This window comes from Elgaria multicarinata, chromosome 6 (assembly GCF_023053635.1).
Source record: "Elgaria multicarinata webbii isolate HBS135686 ecotype San Diego chromosome 6, rElgMul1.1.pri, whole genome shotgun sequence".
Lineage (NCBI taxonomy): Eukaryota > Metazoa > Chordata > Lepidosauria > Squamata > Anguidae > Elgaria > Elgaria multicarinata.
In genome coordinates, this window is record NC_086176.1 from 82,560,256 (window position 1) to 82,578,131 (window position 17,876).

Sequence of the window (17,876 nt, forward strand, 5' to 3'; positions counted from 1 at the left end):
CTTCAGATTCTAAAACGATTTGAGAAGAAACTAGAAAGGAAATAAATACTCCAATTCCTGATAACGGTTTCAAACTGCCAGGAATAAGCTGATCTCTTGGAACGAGTCCAAACCCACTTCACTTTCTAAATGCAAGTCATAGTTAAAGCTTTAGCTTGAAAATGCCGCGTTCTTTCTTCCCAAGCATATTTTTAGGTACAAAGCTTAATGATCAAATAGATTCTAGGCAGGCTTAGCTTAGAGGGCTTGGGAGGACGTCACCAAGAAATCTCCTTTGTCTACCATTTCAAGCTGCAACCAGTAGGAGAAAGCCCAGGGGCACCGATCATGCCTCACTGTCAAAGAAAACTGCCCCACAAAACCCTTTGCTCCGTGAAAGTTCCTTTTTAATCATGCATGAGTAAAAGAAGCTTTCCTTTTATCTCTTTGCCTATGTCAACGTTGCATCCATTTGTATGTATGCATGCACATTCCCCGGACTTCTTTTCAAGCCCTTGTACAACTCCATCCAACACAAAGTTTGGAGGAGGAGGAGGAGGAGGAGGAGGAGGAGGAGGAGGAGGAGGAGGAGGAGGAGGAAAGAAGAAGAAGAAGAAGAAGAAGAAGAAGAAGAAGAAGAAGAAGAAGAAGAAGAAGAAGAAGAAGAAGAAGACGCGACGTCCACATTTTAACTTGATAACTCTATGCCCCAAGGAGAAAGAGAGGGAAATTTTTTTGTGGGGTTGTAAAAAATTTAAAATTTCCAAAGGTGTTAAGGGAAACACTCCTCCCTGCAATGCGTCATGAATCTAATTAACAACTATGACAACAGGGGCCAGTTTGGGGAAAAGAAAAACTTTTTACATAGCTATTGAAATCAAGGGGGAGGACAGAATTTCAAACCAAGTTATATTCTCTTTTAAAAGGGGAAATTGGCCATTCATTTACATTTTTCAGTCAAGAAACGATGAAAATGTAATCATTATTCAACTGCTGTTTGAAAAAGAGGGGATTAGACATGCTGATTTTTTGGTCCAAGAATTTAAAGTCAGAAATTTCAGTTTAATTGTTATGTTATAGCCACGATCATGACATCAGACAGTGTTTTTTTTAAAAAAAAGATCTAACTTCCTGAGTATGTAGAAGAAATCTACTTCAGAATTGTTTTATTTACTCTCTTGATAAAAATCTTGTATTGCATAAGGATTAAATCCAACAAACAGTGCGTTAGCAGATGTTGGTTTGTGCAACTGAATTTTCCTCTCCCCCCTCATCGCATCCCTAATCTGCTTTGGAGGATCCCCAAACTTGCAAAACAAGTTTGGGGGCACGCAGAGGGCTGCAAGAGGGAAGTGCTACAAGTAGGACCCACTGGCATGCAGGCAACATTGGATACTGACCCTAGTCTCTATTTTTTATATATTTGCAAAGCATTGTGGGATACTTTTGAAGACAAATCATCATGTACCCACTGTTACATTTTTAATAAAATTAGGCTTATTACACATATAGTTTAAACAAGAGCTTCAGTGCACATAAAAAGCGCAAATGTCCCTAAGAAAAAAGTACGAAATCCACCATTGGGCAACAACATTAATAGGACCAACCAAAAGGCAACAAAACTGTGAGAAACCTTTCAAGTCTACCAGAAATCTTGATCAGTCCGAACAGGTTTGGAGAGGGTATTTGGGGGGGAGGGTAGATGTTGTGGCCATGGGGTCTGCATTTAGACTCAATCTCAAGATGGAAATTGCAGAATGAATGCATTAACTTTTGCTAAGTGCTGCTGGTATCAGATTACACTTAGGATTCTGGGACAAAGAAGAAATAGCTAACCCTCATTTTGAAAATGGCTGTTATCTTGATCCAGTGGAGGCTGGTGGCTCCAATGTTACTGGGGCAGTGTATCCACTCCAGTTTCAGTCAGAACCTGTCAGAACTCTAAAGGAGATCCACACTTAGAATCATCAAATAGTAGAGTTGGAAGGGGCCTATAAGGCCATCAAGTCCAACCCCTTGCTCAATGCAGGAATCCACTTAAAGCATCCCTAACATATGGCTGTCCAGCTGCCTCTTGAATGACTCTAGTGTGGCAGACCCCACAACCTCCCTAGGTAATGCGTTCCATTGTCGTACTGCTGTAACAGTCAGGAAGTTTTTCCTGTTGTCCAGCCAGAATCTGGCTTCCTGTAACTTGAGTCCATTATTCTGTGTCCTGCACTCTGGGATGATTGAGAAGAGATCCTGGCCCTCCTCTGTGTGACAACCTTTCAAGTATTTGAAGAGTGCTATCATGTCTCCCCTCAGCCTTCTCTTCTCAAGGCTAAACATGCCAGTTCTTTCCATCTGTCTTCATAGGGCTTTGTTTTCCAGACCCCTGATCATCCTTGTTGCCCTCCTCTGAACCCCCTCCAGCTTGTCTGCATCCTTCTTAAAATGTGGTGCCCAGAACTGGACACAATATTCAAGATGAGGCCTAACCAGTGCCAATAGCTCTTTGGATAGCTCTTTAGAGTTCTGACTGGTTCTGACTGAAACCCGGAGTGGATTCACCGGTCCACTGACTTTGGAGACAGCAGCTTCCAGTGCCTTGATCTGTCTCTAGCCTTGAGCAAAACATACTACCGTATTTCTTTGATTCTAAGACGCACTTTTTTCCCTAAATAAACAGCTCTAAAAATGGAGTGCGTCTTAGAATCGAAGCAATACGGTAAGAGGAAAAGAGGAAGCTCCTGCAGCAGCCTCAAGCCATGCGAGCGAGGAGGAGGGTAAGCGCCTGGTTTTTTGTTAGTCAAATTTATTCGTAAGTCCCATCGATTTCCATGAGACTTACTCGCGTGTCGTCGTCCCCTGGTGCACAGACAAGTAAAGAGCGGGACTGGAGAGTTAAGCATTTTAGCTCCTTAATCACGTCTTCTCCTCTCTCTCCCCGCCCGAAAATATTGTTTACTCTTTGTTTCAACGCCCCCCTTCTTCCCGCGCAAACAGCGGTTTCTTCTCTCACAGAGGGAAAAAAGAAAAGGACACAACCATTAGAAGAAAGCGCGGAGGGGGGGAGGAGGTTGGCTCGGCGGTGAGGGAAGTATTTCTTCGATTCCAAGATGCCCTTTTTTCCCAAATAAACATCTCTAAAAATGGGGTGCGTCTTAGAATTGATGGCGTCTTAGAATCGAAGAAATACGGTAGTTCCTCCTTAGGCAGACAGTAGAGTTCTGGTTTTTTGTTTGTTTGTTTGTTTAAGAAAAGACCAAATACAGATTATTATTTTTTTAAACCCTCACAGGACAGAAGACAGGAAAGAAAAAGAGATCAATGTTTCTCTTTTGTTGCTGTCAGTGTTCAGGGATGTATACCTAATGAAATAACATTTTAAAACTAGTTTCCCTGGGGCTGTTCTCCCATACTGTCTCCCTCCCATTCTCTCTCTGCTTGTGGAGGAAAGCATCAGAATGTATAATACAAATAAAGAATTGGCACTATTTTCATCATTCAGCTAAAAAAACAAAATCTTGACAAGGAAATGCTTAAGAAACCAAACTGAGATCTATCCTGTTTTAAAAGAATCTACTGACAGTAAAGGAAAAAACTCAATACAGATTTCTCTCCCTTAAAAATACTTATGGGCTCATTCTGTTGAAAATGCCTGGATCTGAATACAAATTCCTTTAATAACCTAGTGTTAGAACACACACTACAATAGGCCCAGGAAAACACTAGAGAATGATGGAGTGAGCTGTTGCTATAGCAACCTGATAAGAGATTCTCTGGTGCTTTCCACAGTTCCAGCACAACCACAATACAGTCTAATTTACAGCGAGTTACTTGCTTGAATATTCTCCCTTGTTACTTGTGTCACATTTTTTAAAAAATTGAAGACATTTAAATTATTAAACTTCATACTTTGGAAACTATTTAAACACCAGCAATTGCATAATGCACCGAATAAAAAACTCATCATGCCTTTTCAGTTAAGCCTAAAGGTCAGGTTTGCTAGTCAGCCACATTTCTTCTCAAATGAAATAATATACAGCCTCAATAGCAAAGAGGATAGAATCAGGTCTTTCCCCCCCATTCTGCCCCTTGAGCCATTGTAGATTTCTGTAGTGTTCTTAACCAATTCCTAACAATAACAAAGAAACATTTTCTGCTGCAGCCTTCGACTCTGAGTGCGAGTTCATTGCACAATTAGAGGAGAAGACGTATCTGTTCAACAGCTGGAAGAAAACAAGTTCAAGACGACACCCTACTAACTAATCACATCCACATACTGAAAACACTTCATGCACTATAAAAAGTGCCCATCTAAAACGTTCAAAACCAGGCCTCAGAAAACTGCTCGCATTTTTTAACAGCATAAAAGCGTGACATGGCCAGCTGTTTCTGCAATTACGCAAAGGGCACAAAAAGAGTGAGGATGGGGTTACTAGAAACAGACTTTTCCTCTTGAAACAGTTCCTAAAAGGTAACATGGTGTATGTATGCAGAGAAAACAGGGCCTTTTTGAGGTGGATTGGAGTGCTATTTCCAAAATCCCACCTCCTTTGAATGAGAATGGACAGCTAAAGTGTTTTGAAACCCCAAGCCCCAAAATAACAAGAGTTATTGTTCATTACTAATACTATTACTCCTTCCATTACTTTTATGTCCCATTACTTTTGATATTTTGATTTCAAAAACCCCACACCAATTCTTGAGCTCAATTTTGTTATTTCCAGGTGGTATGACAATCAAATCTGTGCTGCTTACTTTGTGGTTAGGCACTATTTAAAACTGGAAGAGAGTATCAAGGCTTATGGCAACTTTTACGAAAAATTGGTGCTTGAATTTGCGTGTTTCCCTGAGCTCCCTCCCCCACCTCTTTTACCAGTTGTATTGCATCTATTTGATTGTCTCCATTTATAAATGAAATGAAAGTCTCCATTTATAAATAATTTTAAAATACTAACATCAATTCTTTGCTGTTGAACCTATAATTGGGAAGACATGGCTCTGCCATTAGTCCAAAATGTAGTCCACATTTTCATCTCATGCTACATTCTTTTAATTTAAACCCTAGTATTATGGCATCTTTTCCCATCCTCTGCCCCTCATTACTGTGATACCAGGCAGCTGCTGCTGTACTCTTTGCTTTACCCACTTGATCTCCTAATTCTTCACTATGACAACCATATTCCACTGTGTGTGTCGGCCCCCAGCATAGCACCAATTGAAAAATGTCAGAAATATAATGGATGCGACGAAATGTCAAGAAAAATAAATGAGGGCCTTGTATTAAAAATGTATACTGTTGACAATTCAAGTCATGCTTATTTTACATTTCAAACACAGACTGAGAACACATGGATCTGAAGCTCATGATGTTTGTGGTATCCCACACGGGGGAATACTGAGCGGCTGAGGGCGGGGGGAGAGGAGAGAGAACCAACAACACCTCACTCTTGAAAAACCATCATGAATATGTTACCAAAATCAGCCACTCTGATTAATGATGCACCCAAGATAGCTCCACCTTCAAGCTGTACTACAGCTCAATACTGCAGTCACACTTCAGACTTAGCATGAATATGTAATTAATTTCAAAAGCCTTATTGTACTGAACAATATTACACAGCCTAGATTGTACCCAAGAGGTAATGGGGCTCTAACAATAAATTGTCATACAATTAGCTCCATCTGCCTCTTTGGTTATTAGCGCTGGCAACACCTTTCTTCCTATGATACAGGATCAGGTGCTGGGACACCTCTTTAAAAGGGAAAAGACGAAAGCAGGGTCATCTTGGGTGTATAATCACCTGAGCACGAGAAATAAAGGTTGTGCGATTGAGAAAGACAGTAAGCAATGTTGTCTAAATTTTGGAACAAGCACATGTGACAGAGAGATATGTGTCATGCTGCTGGTAGGAAGGTGGGCTGGTATTATTGATAACCAAATTTCTGATAACAGCAAATGGATCACTATTTTGCAATAGAAACGGCAGATGTAGGGCCCTTGATCCAGATTGGGCCCACAATGGGGGCAGGGGATGGGTTTCAAAGTCCCCCAGCTCCCACTCATAAACTAGGGGCCCAATCCATATTGGAGGAAATATAGGGGAAAACTGGATTAGATCATCCCCTATGTCAGTGGAAAGCCATACTCTCCTCTCCCTCTTTTATGGCCAGATGTGTTATACAAAATGTATTACAATAACTCATTTCATTACTGCTCTACTTACTCTTCAAGCGAATTTCTAAAAATTGAGTGAACAGCCACTGAGGAAAGGGTGACAAACTGTATTCTATAAATATCATACTGTGTTATACAAACCTGAGAAGTATCTTTCTACACTGTTCTTTTTCTTTGGCATGTGACTCTCACTGTGCATTTCCACACACTGCTTTACTTTTAAATTGAGGCCATATATGAAAGGGCAAAACTACTTATATTTATTGTTGCGTTATCACTGGGAAACATGGAACTTTTCAGTGTTTTTCGTTTATTAAAAGCAGCACAAGAATGCTGGAGAGGAAACTTTAGACATTTTGTCCCAGCTAATGGGCGGTATAAAAATGCAATAAATAAATAAATAAATAGTGGAATAGAAAGTCACATATCAATAAATGATATAGCAAAGTGCTCATCAGATGCCACCCAAAGAAGTCAAATATCAATTTCTAAAAGATATTTTATATATCTTCCTCCTTTCCATACAGGCATTTTGGAATCTGTTTGTATGAATGATTCAACATTTGCCATCTTACATAAACACTTTTTCAATTAATACAGTAAGCAATGTTGGCAGGAAGCAAACCGTACACTGACATTCTGTACTGGAAGAATGAAGGAAAGTTAGTAGGTTAAAAAAATTAATCCAGCATGGATTCATTTGTTTGAGGTACCAATTTTTAAAAAGTTGGACATTATGAGGTGTGGAGTCATTAGCAAAGGCTAATTTTCCACAAAGTGTACACTGAAAAGGAAGCTGCAGCCAATCACAATGTGCGATGTCTGTGTTTGTCAGAGTCACACCAGTATAGCTATGCATGTAAAAATGAGTCTTCTTTTCCTCTTTGTTGTACTCATTTTGTTTTATTTTTAAAAAGTAGTTAATCATACCAAAAGCTCATTGCAAAGTGGTATTACAATACAGGGGAAATATGCTAGTTTCAAGCAGAAGGAAATGTATCATATTAAAATAAACTATAGTGAAGTTGAAACACTATTCGTGAGATGGCTGAGCAGATCACAATACTGAAAATTGACCAATTAACACTTATAAAAAAAATCTTTCCACTTGCCAGTTGGTGCTCAGCTTGCCTTGTAATTAGCCTTCCAAGCAGGCACAGTTCCAGAATATTGGGGGTAATGGACAATGAAATATCACTGTCCCCTTCTACTCCCACAGATGGTTCCCCTCCAAACTTCTCCATGCAAGACCTGGCCAATATGCCACAATCATTTCCATAAATCTAATTTCTACTCTGTACTCATAGGCCCCATCTCTCCTTCTGCCCACTTAGTAGTCCCTTGTAACGGTGTCCCTTCACTTCAAGTGCCTAAGTAATACAGGAAAGCTGTAAAATCTTAAGTTCTTCATGAAACAAAAGTCCAAACAGCTGATCAAACTTACAAATAAAAAAAAAGTGGAGTGCATGTTTCACTTGTATATTATTTTGGTGTTTGCTTTCGTTACAATCATAGTTATTTTAGAATACCTGTTGTAGGCAGTTTGCCAGCCATGCTGACTGTACCATCTTGGTCGCCATCTGTGTTTTCCAGCTATTCTGACCTTTCTACGACTTCTAAACCCCATTTCCCAGCTGTTACTACATAAGCAGGCTAGCTAATAATGCAACAATAATTACATGTTTCTGATGCTGAGATAATATGTGAATGAAGACTGTCTCTCAGGTCCAAACCAGCAAGATACTGAAATCTTTGATTACTAAGTCAACTGTTATTCATCACAATCTTTCCCTGGTGCTGGAATTCTTACTTTTACTAGAAACTACTCTTTCACACAGCCTTTGACATTTGGCAATGAAAGATCAGCACATTTCTGTTTTTAAAGGGTAAGCAACCCTAAAAAGTGTGGCAATGGGATTAGATAAATTACGGGGAAGAAGTCTATCAACTATTTGGCATGAAAGCTAAATAGAGAGCTCATGTACAGAAGCTTTCGTGCACAAATGCTAAGAAAAGACTGCTTGTGAGCTTCCTAGATATACTGAGTTGCCTGGTGTTCAAAATAGAATGCTGAATTAGACAAAACCTTTGTCTGGATGCCAACCTATCAGCGATACTATAGCAGGAAGTCAGACTAGATGACTTTTGAGGACCTTCTAACTCTATGATTCTATGATCCAGCAAGACAATTATTAGGTTATTTTGCTATTGTAAGGTGGCAGCTTTATTAGTGTTTGGCTTAAGTGGCTAACATGATACATTTCACCTAGCAAGCGGTTAGAATTCCCTGCTGTTTAATTTCATTGCTCATTGTGTGTGTGTGTGTGTGCTTGTATACTTTTGTTGCGTCTTTTAACTTACTAATAAGTTTTAATGATTAGTTATTGTTTTATATTTTGTATGCTGCTTTGAATGAATTTTGGAGGGGGGGAAATGGGGTAAAAATATCCTTAAATAAACAAACAAAATAACTGCAGGAAATAAATGCCATTCAGTGGGCTTAAATGTACCAGATTCTTTTAAAAGAAAAACGCTGAATTACCTTCGTTAGTAGTAACCAACTACATTTACACCTAAACCCATACATGTAGAATGGAAGAAAGAGTTTGACTGAGGCATCATATCAATCAGTCCTCAGCCTTAAGCATGCCATTTCTCTTTGCACTATGGTTCCCTCTTGGTAAAACAGGAATAGAAATGGTCTCCCTTGCAGCAGCATTGTCAGGACAAATAAAATAAAATAAAGCAGTCTGTACAGTTGGGGTTGGACCCAAATTTTTGCTGGACCAACGGCACTGGTGGAAGTGGATTTCCCTACCTCCTCCTCCCCATGGCAGTAACATGACAGCCCCTCCAAAGCCCTGAAAATCCTACACAGAAACAGGAGACCCAACTGCCTTTGTGCCACAATTATATGATAATGTGCTATATATTTGAAAGAAACACTTAACTGATCCTGACCAAGAGCTGGAAGCACAGCATATATTGAATATTCTTGACATCTTGACCTCATAAATAAAAATTACGAAATCAAAAAGGTTGCTTACTTGTAAAGATAATATTCAGCTTGATCCACTTGGTCCCGTGAAGAAATGTTGTCTATAAACTAAAGGAGAAAAGGTCTTAGAGATGATCAGCTCATAAAGTACAATGGAGCCTAAGACATTATGCATGAAACAACCATCGCTTTAATTTATTATTTTTTAAAATCACAAACAACCAAAGTTTGTTAAAATTATCTAAGTAACAGGCTTTGCATGCATAAGTCAAGAAGTAACCATTCCACAGATCTGTGTATACCGAACTGATATTTTGAATGGTTCAATAAGTGTCTAAATGTGAACATATCTGTGTTCAATACACATGCCCAAAGACCTGCTGGTTAACTGGATCATCAAACATCTTTGAAATATGTAATTGAACACAACCCATTCAGTCACAATTGGGGCATATGCTGAACCTTTCCTGAACCAGTTTTAATCTGGCATACAGATGAAATTATTAACATAACACCTTCAGTTGATTAACAGTTAATAGGGATTCAAGAATACCAAGAAACTGTAGTAATGACTGGGCCTGGAGGCAAGCATTGAATTCAACACTAGACATGGATCAGGTGGAAGCTCCAGCAAATTACTGCAATGTAGTACTACTGCTGTTCAGGGTTCCAGCCAGCCAGTAAATCAAGCCCTTTTCCAGGACTCCATGCCATTTCTCGGTTCCCCCAAAACAATCAGTAAGCATTCTGTTGGTACTGAGCATGCTCAGACTTCACTGGTCTATTTTTGGGTTTCCACCCTGGCTAGGGCTGATAAGAGTTCTAGGCCTAAACACTGGATGGCCACAAGTTACACACCTCACCCTATTGGGAGTGAGCCAGAACAGAGCAGGCCTGACATTAGATAGGGTAATGGTCTCTTTCTATCCAGAGTCATCCAGAACACAATGAAGTGAGGAAGACAGTGGCGCCCAGCCATCATACTTCACAAGAACTATCCACTGAAGATGGTCAGTCTCAAAGGATCCCAGAAGATGTTTGTGTGTGAATAAATCAGCATCGAGTTAGCTCTTCTCCCTAGCCAATGATCTCTTGGTAGGTAGGTGGACCCCTATTTCACAGTATCTGTCAGGGGCAGGGCAACAGCCACCTGCTCTCACGTCCCTGGGTGTTACTGAAGAACAATTGTCCCTCCTCTCAGCTTTGGGGCTTAAGGGCATATGTCTAGTTCCGCATGAAAGCAGAATATTGAACTATATATAATTACCACTGGACTGGAAGAAGTCAAACAGGGAGCAGCTGCTTCCTCGTTGACATGATATTGGAATTAGAGAACACCCAATTAAATAAACAAACTGCATGTTCTGTTTTTGTTTTTTAAATAAACACTTTTTCACACAACACCCAGCTGACCTATGGAACTTTCTTCCATCACATTTCCTTATGGACAACAGTAGAAGCAATTTAAAAGAAGGCAGGGGGACAAACATACAATGAAGATAAGAATATCAACAACTGGCCAGGTAGGCAACCTGATGCCCGCCAGATGTTTTGGACTATGACTCCCAGAATCTGTGACTATTGGCCATGTTGACTGGGGATTACAGAAGTGGTAGTCCAAACATCTGGAGAGCACCAGTTTGCCTACCCCCAATATAGGTGCCCTTTAAGGGTAAAGTCCCATAGCTCAGTGGTACAGCACATACTACATTCAATCCCTGGCATCTTCAGTTTGAAGAATGACGTAGAACGTGATGTGAAAGAATCTACCCAAAATCCTGGGGAGTCGCTCCCAAAGTAGACAATTCTGGACTAGCTGGACAAACTTCCTCACCCAATGTAAGGCAATTTCCTCTATTCCTGTTATAGTATCCCAGGGTACCTATTCTAACACATTATGTCCCCTAATTTTAACCTGCCAGAGGCTGGGGTTGAAAGGTAGGCAATAGAGTACTCTATGAAGCCACCGGTTGTTAATCTATCAACTGAATAGTGCCTATTACACTTGTTTTTGTTGTTTATTTGTTCAGTCGTTTCCAACTCTTCGTGACTTCATGGACCAGCCCACGCCAGAGCTTTCTGTCGGCTGTCGCCACCCCTAGCTTGGACATTACAAATAATAAGCAACCATAAATATCCTCATGTATTCACATCTGGCCTCATAAGGCTATGATGCTCTTTTTTAGACATTTACATCTCAAAAAAAAAAATCCAATTTAGAAGAGTGCCTTAATGTGATATTGACACACATGTGACCCCTTACATGCCAGCAATAGTTTATTGACATTTTGGAACTCAAACTCTTATCGGTAGGCCTGAGGGAATTAGGAAGTGGAGCTTGTTCTACAAAGCATTAATGCTATGTCCAGGGAAGGTCAGCTCAATAGTTGGATGAATAACGAAGATTAAAAAATAATAACAAAGCCTGAGACTAGAGATTAGAGAGAAGGCAAATTTATACCAAGGCCAAATCACCTCAACTGATCTGCACAGGCCCTTCAATGACTACCATCGTGCCCTCGGCAAAATGCTTATCCAGTGTCTGATTAAAGCAATAATGTACATTTAGTAATACAGCAAAAACGTTGCAGTTAAAAAATCTCCTGTTCAGTGATGACTTTTGTTTTATTCAAACTGAAGTTTCTTACCCGAGATATAGTTAAAGAGCTGACTGGAAGCTTTCTTTCATAAGTTCTGTCCATCAAACTGGCCAAATCAACTGTAGAAAAATAAATTAAAAGCTTCAATTCTCACTAATTAATATTACTGGGGGTGAGGGGGACGGATGGACACAAAGAAATGCGAGCACAGTTATTCAGCAATCTGGACTAAGAGACAAGTAAGGCTCCATTTCTATTTGCAATGGAAATGTGGCATTCTCCTCACACCAGCAATACCAACAGCAGAAACTGCCTTCATATTTATTTATTTATTTATTTATTGCATTTATATACCGCTCCCATAGCCAGGGCTCTCTGGGCGGTTTACAGAAATTCTAAAATTGAGATTAAAAACAAGTATACAAAATTTAAAATTCTAAAACAGAGAACATACACACATAGAGCATTAAAAACTGTTAAAAAACTAAACATGTGGGTGATTAAGATGTGCCGCCATATGCTTGGGCAAAGAGGAAAGTCTTAACCCGGCGTCAGAAAGATAGCAGCGTTGGTGCCAGGCGAGCCTCGTCAGGGAGATCATTCCATAGTCTGGGGGCCACCACCGAAAAGGTCCTATCCCTCGTTGCCACACTCCGAGCCTCTCTCGGAGTAGGCACCCGGAGGAAGACCTTAGATGTTGAACATAGTGACCGGGTATATTCACGTCGGGAGAGGCATTCCGTCAGGTATTGTGGTCCCAAGCCGTGTAAGGCTTTATAGGTCAAAACCAGCACCTTGAATTGGGCTCGGAAACATACAGGCAGCCAGTGCAAGCGGACCAGAGCAGGTGTTATATGGTCAAACCTTCTGGTTCCCGAAATCAATACCGCCACCCACGCCACGGAAACAAAGCATGGATAATTATGACTTTTAGTTTGGCTACAGACTCAAACATGTATCCAAATTAGCAAGATAAAAACTTGAATTACCTCTAATTTGCATAACTTATTCCAAATGCAGGAACTGAGATTTTTGTATTGACCCCTTCAATAGCAAGCCATAGCAAAGCTTCTAATCATTCTAACCTTTCATGCATAACATTACTGTATTTGATATTATGACTGCTTGAAGGTTTCATTCAATTCATGGGTAAGATCCTACGATTCGCTTCAGCTGGTAGCCAGAACCACTGGTCCCAGTGAGATCCAGGTTCACTAAACAACCCAGGGATTGCCTCTCATGACAACCCATAACCAGCTGCTTGCCTCTCATGACAACCCATAATTTTAAAAGGAGTGGGTTATCATGATGTCCACAATGGGTCATGGAGTCGGGAAATCTTTGCCAGAGCTTTTGCCCTGGTATGACACAGATCCATCAACCATATCATGAAAAGCTCCATTAAAAAAAAAAAGGAGAAAAAGAGGTAATTAATGCTTTAAAATTAGGAAACAGAAATCAGGTTAACTGACAGTGTAACAATACTGCAAGAAAAGAACCCAACTAAAGTCATATTTGAGCAGGCATGACTGCACAATCAGCTTCACATTACACTAGCACAACCAGTTGTGCATTATGCATGTGCAAACAGTTGCGCGTTACTCTTGCGCAAGCATAATACACAACCACTTGCACAATGGGAATATTTGGTGGAAATCCACTAGCACTATTTGAGTTTGCAGAACGACATTGTTGGATACTGCCTTATGTCACGAGGTGTTACCAGTAGGGGAAAGATGCTCTCGTTTCGCCTTTTTGTCAGATGCATACGTAACAGCTAGATTCATTAGGGCACAATTCCATCCATATTTAGACAGAATATAGTCCTACAATTCCCAGCATTATTACATTTATATCCTGCCTTTTCTTCCAAGGAGCTCAAAGCAGCATCCTCAACCTCTTCATTTTATCCCCACAGAAACCTTTGTGGTTACACTGAGAATCAGTTTCTTGTTCGTAGCCAAGTGGGGACTCCCAAGTCCCAGGCCAACACTCTAACCACTACACCACATTGCCCTCTAATAGAAATACTATTTTCTCCGTATTTGGCTCCTGCCTTCTGGAACTCTCTTTGGAGAGAACCTCATGAAATCCATATCCTTTATTCTTTTAAAAGAGTAGTAAAATATTTTTGTGGGGGTCAAGCTTTTTAAGTTGTTGATATCTGGTTGTTTGTGCTTATATAGTCTCCTACATGTTTTCAAATGTCTTTTATTGCAGCTCTTTTTATGGCTGTATTATTTTATTGTTTATCATTCACTGTTTTAACTTTTTGTATGCTGCTTCGGGAATTTAAAATTGAAAAGCAGCTTACAAATTGAAATAATAAATCAACAAAACAGCATGCCTACTAAAAGGCAATCTAGCAGAAATATATAGATATATATAAGCTCACAAACAATTTTACCAGCTTTTAAGTCCAAACACAGCTGTGTGCAGAGGTTTTGTGGCAAGCTATTTGCCTAGCTCAGAAGGTATTATTACTCACCTGATCTTATTCATACTGACTCAGAAGTAAGTCCCACTGAGCCTTATTTGTTTTGTTCTTACTTAGATAGGCAAATCTCCATTTCCAATCTGTGTTACTTTTACATGTTTTTATCCACTGCATTCCTGCAATGATCTGCATTTTTTAAAAAAAATCTCCCAAAATAAAAATGTGTATTTCTCTCAAAATACATGTGTATTTTCTCTCAAAATACTTTCTCTGTCGAGAGCTATGTTGCAACATTCACCAGTGTGAAATCCAGTGGATAGCTAAGTTCTGACCTCCACATTAGTCCAAGATTGGGGAATCAGGTACAGCAATACTCAAATATCAAATTTCTCAACCATCCCTACTGTTAGTATAATGAACTTTGCTTAAGTTTTATACTGCCCAATAGAAAAGATAGCTCAAATGTGCAATAATCCAAATGACTCAAGGTAGTATGGAAATATCATGAATCAACTAGAGAAAGCTCTAACTAATTCTAAATTCAGAGTGGCATCTATCCAGTCACGAAGAATTACCTTCCAAAATAATGAGATCTAGTATTGCCTATTGATGAAATTCACCTTAAAACTGTCCGTGGAGATTAAAATTCCTGCTCTCTACAAACAGATGGCTCAGGGGACTAGTAACAAGAGATAAAGCTTTTCACCTCCCCAAAATTGCTGGTTTAAATCTCACTCAGGTCACCACCAATCAATAAAGGGTTGTCGTAAAATAGCTGCTTGGTATCCTGGTGGAAATAATTCAGTGGTCTCAAGTTTAGTTTCTAATGGAAAATATAAAAATCACCAGGATAAAACAGTAGCTTGCTGGAAGCTTCTGTAAGGATGTTAGTAGTCAGTGGGAATGTAGAAAAAATATAATGCGCATATAAATATATTATATTAAGGCACTCTGTGTCACTGTAAAGTAGCAAACTTCTATGTTTTAAGGAGAGACATCCACCCAATTGCACCTGAGTGGTCTCTTCAGCATTGTCGAAACCACCCTGCTCCTTGGTTTACTGCGGAGCTGCGGACAATGAAACAGGCTGGATGTCATCTAGAGTGCAAATAGCATAAAACTCCCAAGTGAAGATGACCAAGACGCTTTAGAGCACATAATCATGCCTATTGTGTGGTGGTGTGGGCAGTAAAAAAGGTTTATTTTGCTGCCTCTGTTGCGTCCTCGAGTAGCTATCCAGCAGAGGTCTTTCAGGTAGTTCGAGGGTTGTTAATATCCTCTCCAATAAATGGAGCTGCGAACCTCTCAATGATTCACCGTGATCTTTTTGCATCACAGTTCGAGGACATAATCGCTGGTCTCCAAAATGAACTTGGGGCAGTAGAGGGGTCTGATTCTATCACCTGCCCCATTTTGTGGATAAATTTCAGTTGTTGTGGCCTGATGATATGGACAAGATACTTGCAACAGGGCAAGTGACTATGTGCCCCCAGTAACTGGTAGTCAGAGGCATGCTGCATCTGATACTGGAGGAGGGATTATATAGCCATTATGACCAGTAGCCACTGACAGCCTTATCCTCTATGAATTTGTTTAATCCACTTTTAAAGATGTCTAAATTTCTCACCACTCAGCTTCTTTAGATGACCCAGGTTCCAGTGTTATGACGGAGGAAGAAAAACTTCTCTCTATCCACTTTTTCTACACCATGTTTAAGTTTATAAACTTCTATCATGTCCCTCCCTAATCACCATTTTTCTAAGCTAAAAAGCCCTCGCAGCTGCTTCAGCCCCGCTAATCACTTTGTTTACCCTTTTTTTGGTACATTCCATCACCTTTGACAATGCAGAACACTGGAACAAATCCTAGATTGATCCTGACTTCCCCTCCACACACACATACCCAAAACTAATATTTATTTATTTATTTATTTATTACATTTCTCCAGTTGGCAGGGAAGCAGTTAACAGAGCACATGCAATTAAGCCTAGCAGGGAAGCTGATTATTGGGGAACTGTGATTGGCCGCTGTGACTTTGAATTTGAGACTGTGCTTCGCCTCTTCCAGGTACTTGAGTCTCCAGCTTGCTGGAGGCGCGAGCCTTCGGCGCAAGCACAAGGGTTCTCGGCCTGTGGCTCTCAGCCGTGGGCGTGAAGCCGCCAAACGGAACTCTTTACCTCAGAGGTAGAACCCCAGCCCCAGACCGGTCTTCACCACCTCTGCTACAAGACATGCTCTCCTGCACTGTCGAGTTATTAGTCTGGCAATGTGACTGCCTTAACATACCCCAGCTGTCTGCACTTCACTGTACCTACCTTCTTGCTTGCTGATACTGGTCTTGGCCAGGCTAGTTCTGGCTAATCTCGTCCTGCGCATGTCTTACTTCCCTGCCTACTTGCTATCTCTCTCCCCATTTCTTCTCCTAATTCCTTCTCATCATATCTGTTCCCTATGGCTCGCTCCAAGCTCATCTCTCCCAACTTAGTTCCTATTCGGTGTCTCCCCCCCTCACAGCTGCCTTTCTCGTGCTCCTTATGGAACTGTCGCTCTATTGCTTCCAAGGCCCCTGTCATCCAGGACTTGTTCTTCTCTAGATCTCTCCACCTCCTTGCTCTTACTGAAACCTGGCTTCCTGCCCATGATACCGCCATCTTTGCTGCCCTCTCTCTTGGAGGACTCTCTTTCTCTCACTCGAGTCGCCCAGAGGGTCGAGGTGGTGGTGTGGGTCTTTTATTATCGAGTTTGTGCCAGTTCCAGCCTCTTTCCATTCCACCTTCACACTGCTTCTCCTCCTTTGAGGCACATGTGGTGAGACTCTTCACTCCGCTGCGACTGCGTGTTGCAGTTCTCTACCGCCCCCCTGGCTCATCCTCTAAATTTCTCTCTGATCTCGACTCTTGGCTGTCCTTTCTCCTCTCTGACAACTCTCCTACTCTGATCTTAGGTGACTTCAATATCCATGTAGATGACCCTCACGATGCTGCAGCTCTACGATTTCGCTCCTTATCTTCCTCTTACGATCTTAAGCTCTGCTCTGAAGCACCCACACATTCCCTTGGACACTGTCTGGATCTTGTCCTCACTCGGAACTGCTCTGTCCTGGACTTTTCTATTGCTGACTTTCCTCTGTCAGATCATCATCTAGTCTCTTTCAATATCACTCACAATCCCCCTCCTTCACGTCCCGCTTCACGCCCTTGTCGTGACCTGCATTCTATCAACTATGAGGCTTTTTCTCAGTCTTTAGCCTCCTCTCTTCCTTCTGTCTACACAGCCGTCTCCTTGGACTCAGCCGTCTCCTCCTTTAACTCCTCCTTATCTTCAACTCTTGATAATCTTGCTCCATCTACAACTCGGATAGTTCGCCCCTCTCAACCCCAACCGTGGCTCACCTCTTTCCTCCGCTACCTTCGCTCTTGTTCCCGGGCAGCCGAACGCCTGTGGCGTAAGACCAAGGACTGGGCGGACTTTGTCCACTACAAATTTGTTCTCTCCTCTTTCTCTTCTGCCATTTCACTGGCCAAACAGCAGCACTACTCAACGTTGATCCAGTCAAATGCTAAGCACCCTCAGCGGCTCTTCGCGTCCTTCAATTCTCTTCTGAAGCCTAATCCGCCATCTCTCCCCGCCTCTCTGTCTGCCAACGACTTTGCCTCTTTCTTCAATGCTAAAATCCAAACTATACGCTCAGATCTA

General features: G+C 41.0%; 1 protein-coding gene across 1 annotated transcript in view; it reads right to left on the reverse strand.

Annotated features, from left to right (window-relative positions):
* MRPS27 (mitochondrial ribosomal protein S27) overlaps window positions 1–17,876 on the reverse strand; it is a 56,064-nt gene that overhangs the window by 31,710 nt on the left and 6,478 nt on the right. Inside the window, exons 3-4 of the mRNA XM_063127934.1 lie at window positions 11,792–11,862; window positions 9,193–9,251 (exon numbers count right to left, since the gene is read on the reverse strand). Of these exons, the coding sequence (XP_062984004.1) occupies window positions 9,193–9,251; window positions 11,792–11,862 (130 nt within the window). The remainder of the gene's footprint in view (window positions 1–9,192; window positions 9,252–11,791; window positions 11,863–17,876) is intronic.